The 17,870-nt window shown below is 40.2% G+C and overlaps 1 protein-coding gene across 1 annotated transcript in view; it reads left to right on the forward strand.

Moving 5' to 3' along the window:
* Positions 1-17,870, forward strand: part of LOC132139621 (carboxyl-terminal PDZ ligand of neuronal nitric oxide synthase protein-like) — a 72,550-nt gene that overhangs the window by 31,283 nt on the left and 23,397 nt on the right. The window contains exon 10 of the mRNA XM_059548111.1: positions 1,766-2,057. Coding sequence (XP_059404094.1) covers positions 1,766-2,057 — 292 coding nt within the window. The remainder of the gene's footprint in view (positions 1-1,765; positions 2,058-17,870) is intronic.

Here is a 17,870-nt window from a genome sequence, read left to right on the forward strand (position 1 = left end):
CATCTCTGTTCAGTTAAATAGTGTCTGTGCATTTATTTGCAATCAAGTCAACGATATCGCTGTAGATGAAGTGTCCCCAACTAAGCAAGCCAGAGGCGACAGCGGCAAGGAACCGAAACTCCATCGGTGACAGAATGGAGAAAAAAACCTTGGGAGAAACCAGGCTCAGTTGGGGGGCCAGTTCTCCTCTGACTAGACGAAACCAGTAGTTCAATTCCAGGCTGCAGCAAAGTCAGATTGTGCAGAAGAATCACCTGGTGGTGGACTTCCGGTGTCCACCACCGGGTTTGGGGATTGCCGCCTCGACAGGCACCGGAGACCTTACGGCCACAGCTCCGAGCAGCCGCAGCGACAATGGAGGTGGAGAACATGGTCCACTCGGACTCAATATCTCCAGACTCCCTCGGGATCCGGTCGAAGCTCTGCCGGAGGTGGGAGTTGAAGATCTCTCTGACAGGGGGCTTGGCCAAACGTTCCCAACAGACCCTCACAGTACGTTTGGGTCTGCCGAGTCTGCCCATCGGATCCAACTCATCACCAGGTGGTGATCAGTTGACAGTTCTGCCCCTCTCTTCACCCGAGTGTCCAAGACATATGGCCGAAGGTCTGATGACATGACCACAAAGTCGATCATCGACCTCCGGCCTAGGGTGTCCTGGTGCCACGTGCACTGATGGACACCCTTATGCTTAAACATGGTGTTCGTTATGGACAAACCGTGGTTAGCACAGAAATCCAATAACAGAACACCACTCGGGTTCAGCCTCTCTCAAGAAGTGTGGTTCCAGAGCCCAAGCTGTGCGTGGAGGTGAGCCCGACTATCTCTAGTCGGTACCTCTCGACCTCCCGCACAAGCTCAGGCTCCTTCCCCGCCAACGAGGTGACATTCCACGTCCCTAAAGCCAGATTCCGTGTCCAGAGATCGGGTCGTCGGGGGTCTCTCCTTCAACTGTCGCCCAATCCACTATGCACCGGCCCCTTACGCTCCCTCCTGCAGGTGGTGAGCCCACAGGAGGGTGGCCCCACGTCACTCCTACGGGCTGAGCCCGGCCGGACCCCATGGGGGGAGGCCCGGCCACCAGGCACTCGCAGACGAGCCCCAACCCCGGGCCTGGCTCCAGGGTGGGGCCCCGGCTGCGCCATGCCGGGCGACGTCTCGGTCCTTGCTGTTTTTGTCGACATAAATGGGTTTGTGAACTGTTCTAAGTCTGGCCCGTCACCAAGGACCTGTTTGCCTTGGGAGACCCTAACAGGAGCATGTAGCCCCAGGCAACATAGCTCCTAGGATCATTCGGGTACTCAAACCTCTCCACCACGATAAGGTGACAGTTCAAGGAGAGGTACAAAAGAAATGAATAGGAAAAATACTTCCAGATTCCAGGCTGCTGAAAAAGTGGGTGGTCACTGTTATGCTCTATTACAGTCATAAACACACACACATTTTTTGGCAGGCTGGGATGTTATTGAGTTGGTTGGTGTACACTAATCTATTTCAGAGTTTAGTGCAGGAGTTTATTGGGTTTGATTCATCAGCACTAGGCTCCATGCAGAATTTCACTTTCAGAAAGTGTGTGTGTGTGTGTGTGTCTGTGTGTATGGTATGTGTGCATACATGCTTATGCATGGTGGGATGATGGTGGTGTACTTGCTGGATTGAATGACCAGTCATTTGGAGAGTTATTGAAATAGTCTGTCACTATTATACCCTTAAGTGTCTGTCACTGAAGAGATACTGTATGGCCAGTCTGGAATTTGTCTCTTCTAGAAGAAGAATCACCATGGAGTAGCGTGCCCCCTCGTTCTCACTCTCTGAACCTGAAGAGCCTCTACACCCCTTGCTCGGAGCAGCCCATCATCTCCACTCCAGCAGGACCACCAGAAAATCCTCCTGTTTCCTCCCATGCTGAGTCCTACCTCAATCTGCTCAACCTATGTGGTGCGCCCACCGTTACAGCCAATGGGAAGCCAGCGAGTGCAAGAAGTGAAGCAGGACTGGATGTAGCGAGAAGGGATGTTGCCAAGCTAGAAACACAGAATTCAACAGCGCTTGATGAGAGGTAACGAAACAAGATAATAGCACTTAAATTGACTTATATGCAGATGAATTAGTTTTAGTCTGCCATACAAAGATTTAAAAATAAGGGTGGCCCTTATTAGGGGGTACATTTTTTTATTGTAAATGTTAACCTCTCAACCCCTCAATATTCGCAATAAGCTTCATGCTTTGTTACATTTTAATAAACAAAGTATCAGCCAAATTCATAACTAAATTTAAACTGAAATAAAAATACTGTTTTGGCGTTCTTTAGCACCTCAATTCAAGCGGCATGTGAACCCAACAAATCTTTCTCTTGACTACTATAGCATGAAATATACATGAAATGACATCAAAAGGTATTTTATAAGATACAGTACATTACTATCTTACTAGAATGTCTCCCCACATGGAAAAAACCTATATAAACATATATGTTTCAATATAGGTTTTGATATAGGTTTTTAATACATGTGACATAAGAACATATATGAACATATATATGTACATATATGCACACATATATGTACATATATGCACGCATATATTTACACATATATGTACACATATATATGTACATACATATACCTATATAGGTACATATATGCACGTATACATGTACCTATATGTTCACCTATAATAGTAAAATTAAAATCCATGGCTGCTAGGCAACATAAATAAAAGTCCAAAATGTAGAAATGTATATTATTTATTTACTTAAGATCAATCAAATAGTACAAAACTAAAAATATAGTACAAGAACAAAAATAAGACAAAAAACCTGCTAGGCAACATAAATAAAAGTCCAAAATATAGAAATGTACATTATATATTTACAAGAACAATCAAATAGTAAAAGAACAAAAATAAGACAAAAAACTGAACAGAAAAAAAAAATATCTTTATTGTTCTTTGAAGGTCTGTCATGACACGCCTCATCATCATCCTCCTCCTCCTCCACCGCCTCCTCCTCTTCCTCTTCCTTCCTGCACTATCCAATGACGTTTGATAGGGTGTCCGAGATTTAAATTTTTTCCTCTTTTTTTCGGCGCACAAATTGTTTTGCGGATAGGGATGATTTTATTAAGGTTTTAAATAAACAGTGCATTTCAAGAAACAGATTATAAACACATAGCAGCAATGGAAACAATGTAAAAACGTTGTTACAATTGAAAAAAAAAGAAAACTAGGTAATAGAGTTTTAGCATTTGTACCTTACCTCAAACTGAAAAAAAGAAACGAATGTAAAGCAGCGATACAAACCAGAAAAGTAGGCGTTTTGTCACGAGGTTAGAGAAAATTTAAAACAAAAGAAAAAAGATGGTAGACATTACGCGGATCTAAATAAAATACACCAGACCCCGTCTTTAAAACACCAGCACAAGATACTTGTCAAAACTATGCTGTACTTTACCACTAACTCTCCCAGCAATGTGTTAAGTCATCTCCGTTGAGTCTTCCTCCCACCACCGCAGACACGGTTAGAATGAGGCTTGGGAATGCTCCGGAAAAAAACCACGCCTCCAGCGCTAGAGAGGGCAGGGCAGGAGGCGTGATAGAAGCATCAATTTGGCTGTAACAAGTGTATAAAAAGAGGTTTTTGTTGAAACTAATTTATCCGTACCTAGTTGTAAAATACGAACGGTGTTTTGTGAATTGGAAAAATTGGAGAGCTATTCTGTAACAATGGCCACGACATCATCACCTAAAACTCCTGAGAAGAGTGTTGAGTTAGCTATGGAACAGCTAATGCTGGCCCCGAGGAAGATAAAACATGGGCCGTGTCTGGCCAATTTCCTCCACGAACCTTTGGACAATGTTAAGCGTGAGTTTCATCTATCCGGTAATCGTATTTGCAGTTACGATTTTGACAAGTGCAACCGCAAGGTCAGACTGAGCACCGTGGACAGCGATGAAAGGGTCACGTACGACACAGCCGAGGATCCTGATCTGTTTTTCACAGTAAAAGATTGGTGTTTATTTTACAATTATGTCTGGCGTGATCTTAAAGATGGAGGCGACGATCCTCTATTCATAGGCGAATGGAATGGTATCACTCCAGGATTACGTTACAGAGTGCTCGGAGATCACATTAACAAGTATGCTGATGATTATATATATATTCTTTGCAGCGACCGTCTCCTGGATTTACCTGAACGCGCATGGCCAATATCTGAAGAGGACCATCTTAAATACTCTAAGATTAAATTTTTGTTTCAGTGGAAAGACGTGCCTGCGTTAGAGGAGATATTTGGAAAGATAGACAAAATGTTTAAGTGGTGCGAGGCGTTTGACAGATACAACAACATAAAAGTGAAGCTGTTTCACCCTGAATGGTGTGTGGCCAGCCGGAGAGGGGTTCATGTGGCCCCGCCTACCATCTATAATCATTAAATACGCACGTCAGGGGCCTCTGTGGAAATAGACTTCGAGCGACATCACCACCACCAACATGACCGCACCGTGGTCAGCGACGGACAATGACGCCTGGCTGAACAAATTCTGTACAGAGCTCGGATACCATAACCTCGCCTTCCTCGCAAAGTACAATCCGCCACCATCTCCCCACGTTGGTCCATCTGGCACAGCAAATTCTGAAAACGTCTCGGACACCGTCGACGGTTGCATTGGGGTGATCGGACATAAGATCATTAAAGCTGTTGTTGCCATAATTCTGGAACATCTGGTTGACAAACAGCTGAAGAAAGATTGTTACGGATGTCATGTCGATCATCCTTCGCAAACACAACATTCATGTCTCTATGAGGCACCTGCATACTATTTTCTGGGATGTTTTGAACAACTCTCGCATAAATTGTGTAAACCTGATCTGAAACTCATTCTGGCACAAACCTTGAAACTGTTTGGTTTAACACCGCATCAGCAAAGAATTCAGGGGGTTGTCGATGGTGTTCTGTGTGACCTCAGAGATGAGATGTACATAGTGGAAGGTCTGGCAGAACTCCGGACGAAACTTGTGGATGAAACTTGCGAGCAGGCCATTTACGACGCTGTTGACAGCTGGAAGAAGAGTACACCTGCTGATTCTGATTAACCGTGGGGACATGGGTAACCTCTGCAGCACAAACTGTCTGGGAAAACTCATATTTAAACAAAGAATTAAGAGTGAAATAACTTTTTTATTGTATAAGATTATAGATGATGAGAGTGAATGTTATGTGGACAATAAACGTTTAATGAAATTAAAAAAACAAATGTTATTTGTGAGGGGAATGTCGGAGGAGTGGTGTGTTATGACAACTCACTGCCTCACAAACACGTATAACCCGCGCATGACTGTTAAAAATATTCTTGAACTTATGCCTGAATGTGAAGAAAGTCTTAAAATAGGTAACATTTTATGTCTTTGTACTTATGTAACCGATGTGTGTGTAATGTTGTTGTCAAGAAATGATCCGATAGACGTATATAAAACTATTGACATGCTAGTTGAGCATATGATAGCGAAAAATGTTTTAATGTGTGTGAAATTCCTTCAATATCTAGATGATGTATAATTAGATAATGTATGACCAATCAAATTGAACTCGTATGCGTCTTCTGCAACGATTGCTAATAAAAAGCTTTTGACCCTAATAACTCTGTCATTGTTTTTTGTAAACACTAGTGGTGGTAAGATGTCTGAATTAATGAAAAAAGTGTACTACAACCCAGCGCACCCTGGTTCTTTGGGAGGTAAAGAACGATTAAAACGCGGTGTACTACAGGAATACGGGGTAACTCTGAAGGATAAAGAAATATCAGATTGGCTAGCATCTCAGGACACTTATACATTACACAAGACAGCACCTATCAAATACAAACGGAATAGAGTGATAGTGTACGGAAAAGATGTACAGTTTCAAGCAGATCTTGTTGACATGTCTGCTTTTTCGAAAGAAAACGACGGTATCAAATTTTTACTGACATGTATAGATGTTTTTAGCAAGTATGCTTGGGTACGTCCGCTGAAGAATAAAACAGGTGTAGAGGTTACGAAAGCATTCGACTCATACTCAAAGAAAACCATATACCTGAAAAATTACAGACCGATAAAGGTACAGAATTTTTCAACAAACATTTCCAACAACTGATGAAAAAGTATAACATACATCATTTTGCTACAGCAAGTGATGTAAAATCGTCTTGTGTGGAGCGATTTAATCGCACTTTTAAATCGAAAATGGCTCGGTTTTTAACGGCTATCAATTCAAAGCGTTTCTACAATATCTTACAAGATCTTGTAGAAGGATATAACGCCAGTTATCACAAAAGTATTAAAATGCGACCGTTGGACGTCAATAAAGAAAATGAGACAGATGTGTTCAATAATCTGTATGGAAAGTTACATAAAGGAACACCTGTCTTCAAGTATAAAATAGGGGATGTAGTTAGAGTTTCAAAAGTTAGAGGTGTATTTTCGAAGGGTTATGAACAGAATTACACCGAGGAATATTTCACTATAGCCGCTCGTATACCACGAAACCCTCCAGTGTACAGACTACAAGATTATGATGGTGATGTTATTTACGGTTGCTTTTATGAAAAAGAATTACAAAAAATCATTGTGAACCAAGACAAATCGTTTAAAATAGAAAAGATTTTAGATCAAAAAAAAAAACGGCCGCCAAATGCTTTGTCTTGTCAAGTGGCTGGGTTGGCCTACTAAGTTTTCCTCATGGTTACCAGAAAAGGAGATCGTGGACATACAGAATCCATTAAAGTAACAACCGGAGGTGTCATAAGTAGCATTTGTGAAAAACTACACCATGAGTGAGGGCGGCTTTTATATCACGCTGCCTTGTAATGCATCTATGGATGTTTACCCTGACAATCATATCTCAAATTACAAAACGAGACTAGCAAGAGGATGCCGCCTTTATTATTAACACCGACCCTAATATACTGGGATATGATGAGACGCATTACGAAGAGGACAGTGATGTGATTATCTACATTAAAGAAAAAAATCTACAAAATGTATCTAAAGTGTGCAATACGTTAAAACCGGGTTATTATGAAGATGTACTATTTCTGGTTAGAGAAATCAACGCCAACCTTCCCCCGAAAGTCTCACTTGGTTACGATCACATCAAAAACAGGATATTTCTAAAAGCACCGACAAACACATCTTTGATATTTTATGGGAAGTTGGCTATTATTATAGGATTAAAGTCTGGTGTGTCTCTAGGAACTGCAAAACAGCACACCAAAAATAGTTCTGACGGCGCACCTGTCGTCACATACGCACCGCATCAAGCTGACATAAGAGGTGCATTTTATAGCATGTACATATACAGTGATATGATCGAATATCAAGCAGTAGGTGATTCGTACCTCCCGCTACTGAGAACTGTACATATAGACGGTACATCTAATGACAGCGTCAGTGTTAGATTCGACAAGCTGCATTACGTACCTGTGAATAAATCTAATATTACAGATATCTGCATTGAGGTTAAAGACGATCAGAACAAACACGTGCGTTTCACGTATGGTAAAGTTGTGGCTAAACTTCACTTCAGACCGGTGAAATAAGTTTTAGTTTTAGCAAACTATTACGCAACTATGGATCCCGAGCGATATGTTACATACTACCGGAACCAGACGGGTAACGGGTTACCAGGTTACGCGGGCGGTCCTGTTATGTACGGAGCAGGCATAGGTGGCATCTTCAAATCTCTTTTTAGGACGGCGCTACCGCTGTTGAAAAGAGGTTTTAGTATAGTAAAACCACATCTAAAAACTGCTGCTAGAAATATAGCTAGCGATGTTGTGACCAGCGCTCTATCAAGATCGTATAACGACAATAATAATAATAATGGACAAAATGGCAACGGGTTAATGGTGATGTCACGAGGTTCTTTTAAACCACTGGGTGAGCGTCTACGTAGGGGGAGTGGCCGTGTGAAGAAAGCTAAACGTCGCAGTAACAAGCGCGCGGCCCTAAAACGTAACCGGCGTCCCCGCACTAAACGTGTAAAGAAAACCGTCCGTACCAAAAGATTTCTGAACACTATTTTCTAAACATGGCTCTATTCCATCGCATGTCCGAGGAGTGTATTAAATCAGAGTTAGATTTATTCACGATCCCCATGACACAGACGTCCACTGAAAAAAATACTTACGTCGAAATACCGCCTCTATCCGCAATAACCGATTCATCACCATTAGAATTTTTTATCGCTGGCATGGGAGAGGATTATTTGGATCTTAATAACACTCTTTTATACACTAGACTCAAAATAACCGGACCCGACGGTTCTAATATACCAGACGGATCGGGAGCATGTATATTCTCACAGGTGGATGTCTCTCTGGGGGATCGTCTGATAACCCAGAGTTCCAGTACCTACCCCTACAGATGTTTGATTGAAGCTCTGATTAATTTTGGAAAAGATACACTCGAAAGCGTCTTTTCAGTCGGTTTGTTCTACAAAGATACACCGGGTCACATGGATGCTACTGACACTGCTGGAGAAAATACGGGGTTAATGAAGAGAGCTGCATTTACCAATGCTAGTAATGTGATAGAATTACTAGCCCCCATTCACAGCGACATTTTCTTTCAAGAAAAATTAATGTTGAATGGTGTAGATATAAAAATAAGGATGACAAGAGCTAAAGATGAGTTCTGCCTAATGCGAGATGACGCTGTTGGTTATAAACTCAATATTGTGTCAGCATCTCTTTTTGTCAAAAAAGTTACTGTTTCACCAGGAGTCCGGTTGGGGCATGCTCAGGCGCTTCTAAGCACTACTGCTAAATACCCCATAGACCGTGTGTGTGTGTGAAGAATTTTTCTATCCCAGCTGGTTCTCGCGTATCTAATCAAAAAAATATTTTTCTCGGTACACTACCAAAATCAATAATTTTAGCAATGACCGAAAATTCAGCCTTTTCAGGAGCGTATGATAAAAACCCCTTTGCTTTTAAACATTTTAACCTGGAGTTTTTGGCTTTATATCAAGACTGCGTCCAAATTCCATCCAAACCGTTTCAACCGGAATATGAAAGCGGATCAGCCGTTAGGGACTTTTATCAACTCGTGACGGCTACCGGAAGACATCTTAAAAATCAACCTCTTGTAATAGATCGTCAGGATTTTCTAAACGGCTACACGCTCTATGCCTTTAATTTGTCCCCTGATGAAGATTGTTCGAATCATGTTTCACTAATTAAATCGGGAAATATTAGACTAGAAGCACGATTCAGACAACCTCTCAGACAATCCATAACCATTATCGTATATGCGATTTTTGATTCAATTGTTGAAATATCTAATCGAAGACAGGTGTTAGTGGATTATTACTGAGGAGGAGGGAAAATGAATACGGTTCAACTAACGTCTGTTATGGATAAAATTGATCACAATACAAGTTTTTTAGGAGTGCTTCCCGGCGATTATCTACCCAAAGTGACCGTAAAGAATACCCCGTCTATGCTTATTTTTAACTCGGACCCCTCCACAAAACCGGGGTTGCATTGGTTAGCAATTTACATAACCAAGGATGGCGTGAGCTGCTTTTTTGATACCTTTGGAGGATCTCCAAAAGACCCCCGTTTTCCAAAGACCGTACAAACCTTTTTAAAAAACAATTCTATCTGTGTACAATACTCTAACAAACAGGTTCAAGACTTCACATCAGACACTTGCGGACAACATTGTGTGTTTTTTCTGTATCACATGTCAAAGGGTTATGATTATGAAAATGTTAAAATGTATCATGATGATCTGATTAAAAATGATAATATGGTTGCACGATTTGTAAAGAGACTGAAACCTTCTCTCTGTGATACATTTAATTGTATTAAGTGTGTACAAAATTGTAAAAGGTGTCTGTAGTAGCCTAGAACTGTGTTATTATTTTATGTTTGATAATAAATAAAATGCTATGTAATCTTGAATGTATTAACAATATGGTTGTACTGTATAAATAAAGACAATGTATAGACAGATCTCTTTTTCCATCTTTTTTATTAACATCAAAAACTTAATACATAACACAACACAATTATTTCAAAAACATATTTACACAAAAAAAATTTAAAAAGATAACCAGGCAGTAGTATCGAGTGAGGGTGAATTAAACAACTGTCCATCAGTGGCAGTAGATCGTGGTATAGTCTTTGCCGTGTGCTTTTTACGAATCCCTTTTTTCATGGGGATAGGCGATTTCCTTTTAAGGGTTTCAACCATGCGTTTAACCTGCAGATTCGTGATAGTGGAAAATGGTATATTTAAAGTTGCAAAAGCATCCAGAAATTCATCCCAACCACGCGGTCTGTATTCATCACAGAGCGTGTGAGGCGCCGTTATACTTTTAACCAAATCCAACATGTGTGAACCTACGATTACATTCCCTTTAAATACAAACTCGCCAGAAGTTGTCCATGAAGACACTTGTTTGGCATTAGACATTTTATTCAGAATGAGTTTGATGTTTTTTAAACTTCTTTGCGGCACATTGTTTAAGATTTCATTGACAATCTGATCCTCACTTTCATCATGCGACGGTGCAGCAGCAGTTGCACTAACAGGTGCAGTGGCAGGTGTAGTAGCAGGTGTATTAGCAGGTTCATCGGCGTGAATAGCGTCCGTTTTCGGTAGTGAAAGAGTTAAAGTACTACTCTCCAAATCACCTTGTTTTACTATAGTTAAAAACCTCTGTAAGACGCTGGAATAAAGTTTAGCCTTCCCATGCGAATCTAAATCACTTCTCTGCAATACGTTTCTTATAGCTGTATCTAAATCGTTCTCCACAGTTTGTTGAATTGTCTCACGAACACCGGTAGTTCTTAATTTATTCATCTGATTCTGAGGGATTAGGTAAAGTTTTTCGGCATATTCCATTCCTAATGCTGTCTGGAGGTTATTAAACTAGTGATAAATGGTATTGCCACACTTAACAGAGGTACAAGAAAACCGCCTCGTTGATTAATCAACCGTTTTTTTTTTTGGATGTTAACCTTTTTACTAGCGGCGTATTTGATCTCCTGTTTTTTCTTTTTTAACCTCCGGAACTGGTTGGTGTTTAGAGGTATGTTACCGTGAAGTACATTAAGAGCTATCTCACACAGGGATAGAATCAGCTGATCTGACGCTGACTGTAAAATAACACGGCGTTGTCTCGGTGAAGCCTTATATAATAGTTTTAAAAGAGGTAGGTTTTTACAGAGCCTATCACTCATTTTCAACAACAGTATTTACCGTAGTCTTTTCTGTACATACACCACCTGTTGATCTGAAAACAATTCTGATCTGAGACGAAAACGCTCTGGGGTTTTAGCTTTAAAGTCAATCAAAAGGAATCCGTAAGGTTGATTGGTAGCATCCTTATAACACTCCATAAAGAACTTTGTATTTCCTGGGTAAATCTGACGTCCTAAAGTCATTATTTGCATCGAGTCTCTCGGACTCTTGTACAAAATAAGATAGTGAGTATTGAGAGCGATAGTCCTACTGGTTTTACCGTGAAAAAACAGATTCTGTGTTATCAGTATGATAGAAAATGGTATATGATGAACATATTGTGTGAAAGCTCGCGAGAGTTCATCGTTTGAAAATGCCTCAGACATTAGGTCATCACAGATAATCAACACATTGACATTAGGCTTTATTAAAGTTTCATCGGTTAAAGAGTTTGGAATACCTTCAATAAATTTTATATCATACAATGACAACAGTTCATCATACAAAGGTTGCCAACAACTGTATAAAAATACAATACTGTCAATTTTTACATTGATCAACTTGAGTGCGTTACACAATAAATTCTTTACAAAAACAGTCTTTCCGCTTCCGGATGGCCCGGAGACTAAGGCTGAGAAAGGATATTGGAAACGAAAGTCAAAATCCTCTTCAACATACACATTTTGTATGCTAGAAATACCATTAGTATCCATAAGGAAGTGTGGTGTAATCAGGAAGTAGCACGCGTTTGTCATATACCACTTTGAATCTTTTCAAGACTGCTCTATTATGCAGAGTGAACTTCTTTTTATTCCCCACAATGGTCTCTGTGCGCGTGAGCAGGTGGCTAGTGTCACGTGATGTTACATATCCCTGTATCAGGCATATCATGTTTTCTAGAGTACAATTTTCGCATTAGCAGAATGCAGCGTGATCCCTTTAGCTTTAAGAGTTACTTGATTTTTTGTGGTTTTAAACGCGTATGTTTTCGGTCCCATTGACGCAAAAGTACTTATGAAATCTCCATCATCAAGCTCATCCATCGATTCACCAAGATATGCACCTGTTTTAGGTACCCAATCTCCATCTTTCGATTCAAAGATAACGCTGTCTGTATCTACGTAAAAAACACGGGGTCCTAACTGATCCATGAGATCATATAACTCCAAACGCCCGTAAGCCGTGGTAAATGCTGCGATGAACACATTAACATCACTCGCGGGGGCGGGGTCTTCATCAGCATAGCACCATTGAACTAAAGCCACTATGTCCGACACGAATGAGAAGTGTTTAATGACCCGTCCGTTTCCAAAGATATAGCGGGCGAAATCTTCAGGGTCTGTTAAAAGCTCCGCTGTAGCTTGATTACACCGAAGTCCAAATCTACCCCAAAGCGAATTCAATAAATATTTATTTATAGATCTACGTGCGGGGTTGAGTGCTATTTTGTCAAGGTCGAGCTGAACTCCCTCCTTCTCAAAATAATCTCTGACGTAAGACTCCTTTTCAGCATCTGTCACTACGTGTGATGGAAAACCTGAAGCCTCTTATTTGAATTTGAGAAACGTCTTAACATAACCGCTGAATAAAGTGTCTGATGTCTTTGGAAAATGCTAGACTTCCTCAATTCTGACTACCGAATAACCTTTATCAATAGCTCTGGAGAGCTCGACAGAGGTCCAAACTCCTGAAATGACCCTTTCGTCATCACTGTGGTGACACTGACCCTGATACTGTGCCTCAGCACAGGTGTGACACAGCGCAAATAGTAGTTTCCCCTGAGAGGATTTGACAGGCAATATTGGATGCAGTAGTTTACGTGGGGGCAGTACACTGCATTTAATGAGACCGAAATAAGATTTGACCGGTTCAAAATCTTTTAAAATGATCTCAGGATGCCCAATAGGGTAGGTTTTACACGACTGTACATACGGATATAGAGATGTGAAATCCAGATATGACACGCGCTCGCCCTCAACGGTCTCGTGGTACAAGCGGAGTGCATTCGTGCGACCTCCGTAGAGTGCTTCTCTAGGATTCAGTCTCGCTGGTGCATTATAATTACTCATAAATGCAACTACACTGGGATCGTTTTGTTTAGCAGACTCCCACTGACATTCCCAAATCTTGTGCACTTTGAGATTATAGGTATCACGCAAAACTTTCAGCTTATTGTCAGATTGTCTTCTGAGCAGGCCAAAAGGTGTTTTTGACACCGGATTCAAATCGTTAGGATTAAAACGACAACAATGTCCGTGCCAGAAACATCCCAGAAACTCCAAAGCTATTTTATCGCCATTATCAGCCTCATAATAGCCGTCCACATGATACGGTCCAAATTTGACTTCGCCATAATTTAAAGCGTGATGAACATCGACATTTCTGTGTGCTTTAATGTATTCCAACCATTGTATGGAAAGATTTGAATAAAATTTGTACTGATTGATGTAGGCATTTTTGTGCGTTAAGGCAATTGTGTCTTTGGTTAAAAAAAGCGTTTTGAACACTTTCATAGCACATCCGGCTAATGTTATACATCCGAAAGGATCAACGTTTGTACATTCTATAAACTCTTTTCGGTATTTCATACATCCTTCACGTAGCAATACAACGTCATTCTTGCAGTACAAGGCTAATTGCTTTTTGAAGTCAAACACCTCTCCTGCTACGCCCTCGTACCACGAATCAAATTTCACACGTTCAGCGTCAGACATTGTCTGGTATCCATAATAATCTTTTGACGGATACGGACCGATATAGTTTGCATTCTGCAAGCGATTAAAATGATGTGGAAAGAACCCTTTTTCTCTGGTGTTTAGGTTTAAAGCAGAGGTCATTTTTGACAATTTCATGGGCAAAAAGCTATAGCTGTCGATGTATCTCTGTTTAAAGGCTTGGTCGTACATGTAAACAAGTCTGCAACCTTGGAGTATGATTTTTGGAGTTAGTCCCTGACTAGTAAAATACTCGAGCAGTATAAAAGAGTCGAAACCCGAAGAATTGTGTGCGATAAATGTGTAACCCTCAAATTTCGATCGTCTGAAATGCTTGATCATGCGATCTACACAATCTAACCCTTCCGCCGAAAATTCATCCCCAGCTTGCGTTGATGCACAAACATAATTTGCCTTATGCCGCCCGTCTTCATACATCGTCTCAAAGTCAAAATAAATATAGTCTTGGCTATGTTCTATAGGCTTGGTTGGTTGAATATAGCAACAGTGCTGGTCTTCACCCATGAGAACTTCGGCGCAATGCGCACATCTGGATGGTGCACATTTGTGCGTTAATAGCTTATCACCAGCCTATTTTTTTCTGTACTGTCTGTAACATTTATCACAGTATTTTATGCTATCACACTGAGACTTTGAACCATCACTTTGTGCTTGTTTATACATTTCATAACAGAAATCAGATCTACAGTATCTCAAACAATCATCGCACTGGAACGGCTTCTTGGGATGCGTGTAGCAAGACATGTTCATGCACACATTACATGTAAATTTGCAATAATGTACACTACGATCATTGAACCCTTGATAGCAGAACTCACAAACATACCCGTAACCTAAGAAACCTTTCAGATTTTTTATCCCATAAAAATGATCTTCATGCAGGTACAAATGCAACGTCTTGTGATGCGGCTCATCCGTATTTTTATACACTTCTAATTTACCTGAATCAGATCTGTGAAAGATAACTATTTTCAAGTCTAGAAAGGCTTCAAATTTAGAAACATCATGCAACGAATTTTATCTTGTGGATAGTAACCCAGATCGGTATGTATATTTCTGGCTAATGTCAACAATTCTGCGTCGGTACACTGTGGATTTAGAAAGTGAGCTATGCACATGCTAAAACACATATTGTCTGTGAAATTTTTTGGGGCAAACAAATGCATTCTATTTTTCTGTATGACCTGATTATGTGCCAGGTCTGCCAACTTCCTACGACCCCCACCTTGTTTGTTTCGCGCTACAGAGACACATAACTCTAAAGCGGTGTCAAAACCCACATCCGTATTGCTTTGAACTGTTCGTTCGATTTGGTCTACAAATACATTAACGTCGTGATTGTTATCAGGCGTTAGAATGGCATTTATATCTGTGGGGAGACTTGCACCTTGCAGAGAGATGTTAAAAAACCCGCCCTCACCAGCTAATAATCTGGAAAGCGTAACAATTTCGTTCAAAATATCATGTTAAAATATATTATAAGCGGCAAAATCATCTGTTGCTATTTCACGAAAATTTAAAGTTCTGCGAATTTCTAATCCATTAAATCGAGGTCTTGGGACAATCGTAAAATCACCCACACTACCTCCTTCTCTCACCAGTCTGTCTATGTAAGACCGACTGAGACCCATATCTGGAGCTGTCGGATCATATCCTGAGGGACCGTTATTAGAAGGACCTGCACCGACCTGATCATCGCTGTCTATAGCGGCACCCAACCATTCGTGTTGTTCGTCTATAATCTCGTGTAATCTATCTATCATGTTAAGAGGATTAGGCGGTAACATCTGTAAATAATTGTTAATAATTTTATGTAACTGTTGTGTATTGTTTTGAAAATCATATCTGGGTCTTAATGGTCTATGATCATCTTCTGAAGTGTGGGTATGTAAATCATCGTGACACCTTTTACTACTCATTTTGAATTATTATTTTTTTATTTATTTTAAATCGAAAAACACACCTTTTTTAAATTTAAAGACAAGCCTGCACACTCCTGAAAACACAGACACCGATTCACAATGCGATATAATCAGATGAAAAACAGAAACATACAGCAGGTATAAATTCAAAACACCTTTTCCCTGTAAGTAAAACAACACCTAATATGGAGACAATAACATGCAATAGCTAAGGTATAAATCAATGCCAACAACAAACAATATTAATAAATGAAAGAAACTAATGATAATTCACAAAACAATACTACATTTAAGAAATAACAAACAATAATGCAAGAAATATTTGGTGGTAATAACGAATCGAAGCCAAAAAAAAAAAATAAAATAATAATAATAATAAAAAACAACAATATAATACATATCAAGTGTGATCACGCCGGTACAAATCTGATAACATTCTTTGCATTAGATTTAAACGTTCTGTGATCAGAGTAAGAGCATTAACAGATAGATTTTGTTCCACTTGTACCTGATGGATTTCTCCCGGTACCCCGCTCATACGCTGTTGAAACTGTTGAAATTCTCCATATAGCAGTTCGTGGCAACTTCTCCAAAATTCAGCCGCATGACGCAATGATTCGTTGAGCTGTTGTTGACACTCTATGATATTCCTTAAAATTGCCACCACATCACTTTGTGCATTACCAACGATCTCTTCCGCACCCCGATAGGACAATGCTTGACCGCTCAAATCGAAAAGTGTCTCAAACCGTCGATTAACACGGCGAAGCATATCATAATCAAGCCTTCTATTTAAATCACGTTCATGGAACAGCTCTTGAGGATTTTCGTGAGGTAAGTCTTCCGTCTCCTCCTCGCTTGCCGATTCGTTAAAAGACGCCCGATCCCAGGCTCTCACCATCGAATCGGTCCAGGCTGTTAGTCCTCCTTCGTCATATCCTTGCTCTGTAAATGTTGATAAAACTTGTATTATTATTTTGTTGAATAAAACGCAAAACATAAAACGTAATAAGTTTTTCTATCTTAATACATACCGTTATTCTCCGAAGTCCTTAAACGACTGGTGGTTGGAATATCGTCCGTTTCCCGCTCCGGTAGCCTCAAACGTTTTACCCCCTGACCCTCCGAGTGGCGAGGTCTACACGTAACGCTAACTTCAGTGCGAACGCTTGAGAAATCTGGGGGATTGTGAGAAACTCCTTCGTAAACCAGAGCGTCGGCGGGGGCGGGATTCGTGACGTGTCCTAGATCACGCGGTGATTCGGTACTAATCACAACCTCTTGTACAACATTTTCTGGCGGAATTATCACAACCTACTTGTGCAACATTTTCTGGCGGAATTATCACAGCTTGATTGTCGCCAACAGCTTGCTCGTCTGTCAAAAAAATAAACAAAAAAAAACATATCTCATTATTATTATTTATCTGGTAGCCTAATCATGTTATGTGAACATTAATTTTTAACTTATTGAGAAAAAGGCTTACCGTTATTAACAGCTCCGGGTTCATCACAGGCAAAAAACACGGCCTCATCAACTGTAAGAATGATAGCAAAAGTTATTGATGTGATTATTAGACATTGAGTTAATAAAATAAAATTGGAAAATACTCACATAACTCTTCAAGGATCTGTTCCAAACCTTCATCGAAAGCCTGATTCTCAAAACCTAGAGATCATCCACGAGACATTAAACAAATATTCACTTTAAAATATATTTAAATCATTTATATATATATATATATATATATATATATATATATATATATAAAAACTCACCCTGGTAGTTGTCTGCCATTGTTTTCGTTTATTGTTGGTTTTGTAACGTAGCACGGCTTGAAGATAATTTGCAGGTAATGAGCATGACACAACTTTTAGTTTTTAAAGGTTGGATAACCCTGTGGGCGTCTCTTGAGAACACCTCTAAAATATAATAAACTTCAGTAGAGCCGACCCTAATAACATAAATCTTTAATAGGCTACCCA

This window comes from Carassius carassius, chromosome 4 (assembly GCF_963082965.1).
Source record: "Carassius carassius chromosome 4, fCarCar2.1, whole genome shotgun sequence".
Lineage (NCBI taxonomy): Eukaryota > Metazoa > Chordata > Actinopteri > Cypriniformes > Cyprinidae > Carassius > Carassius carassius.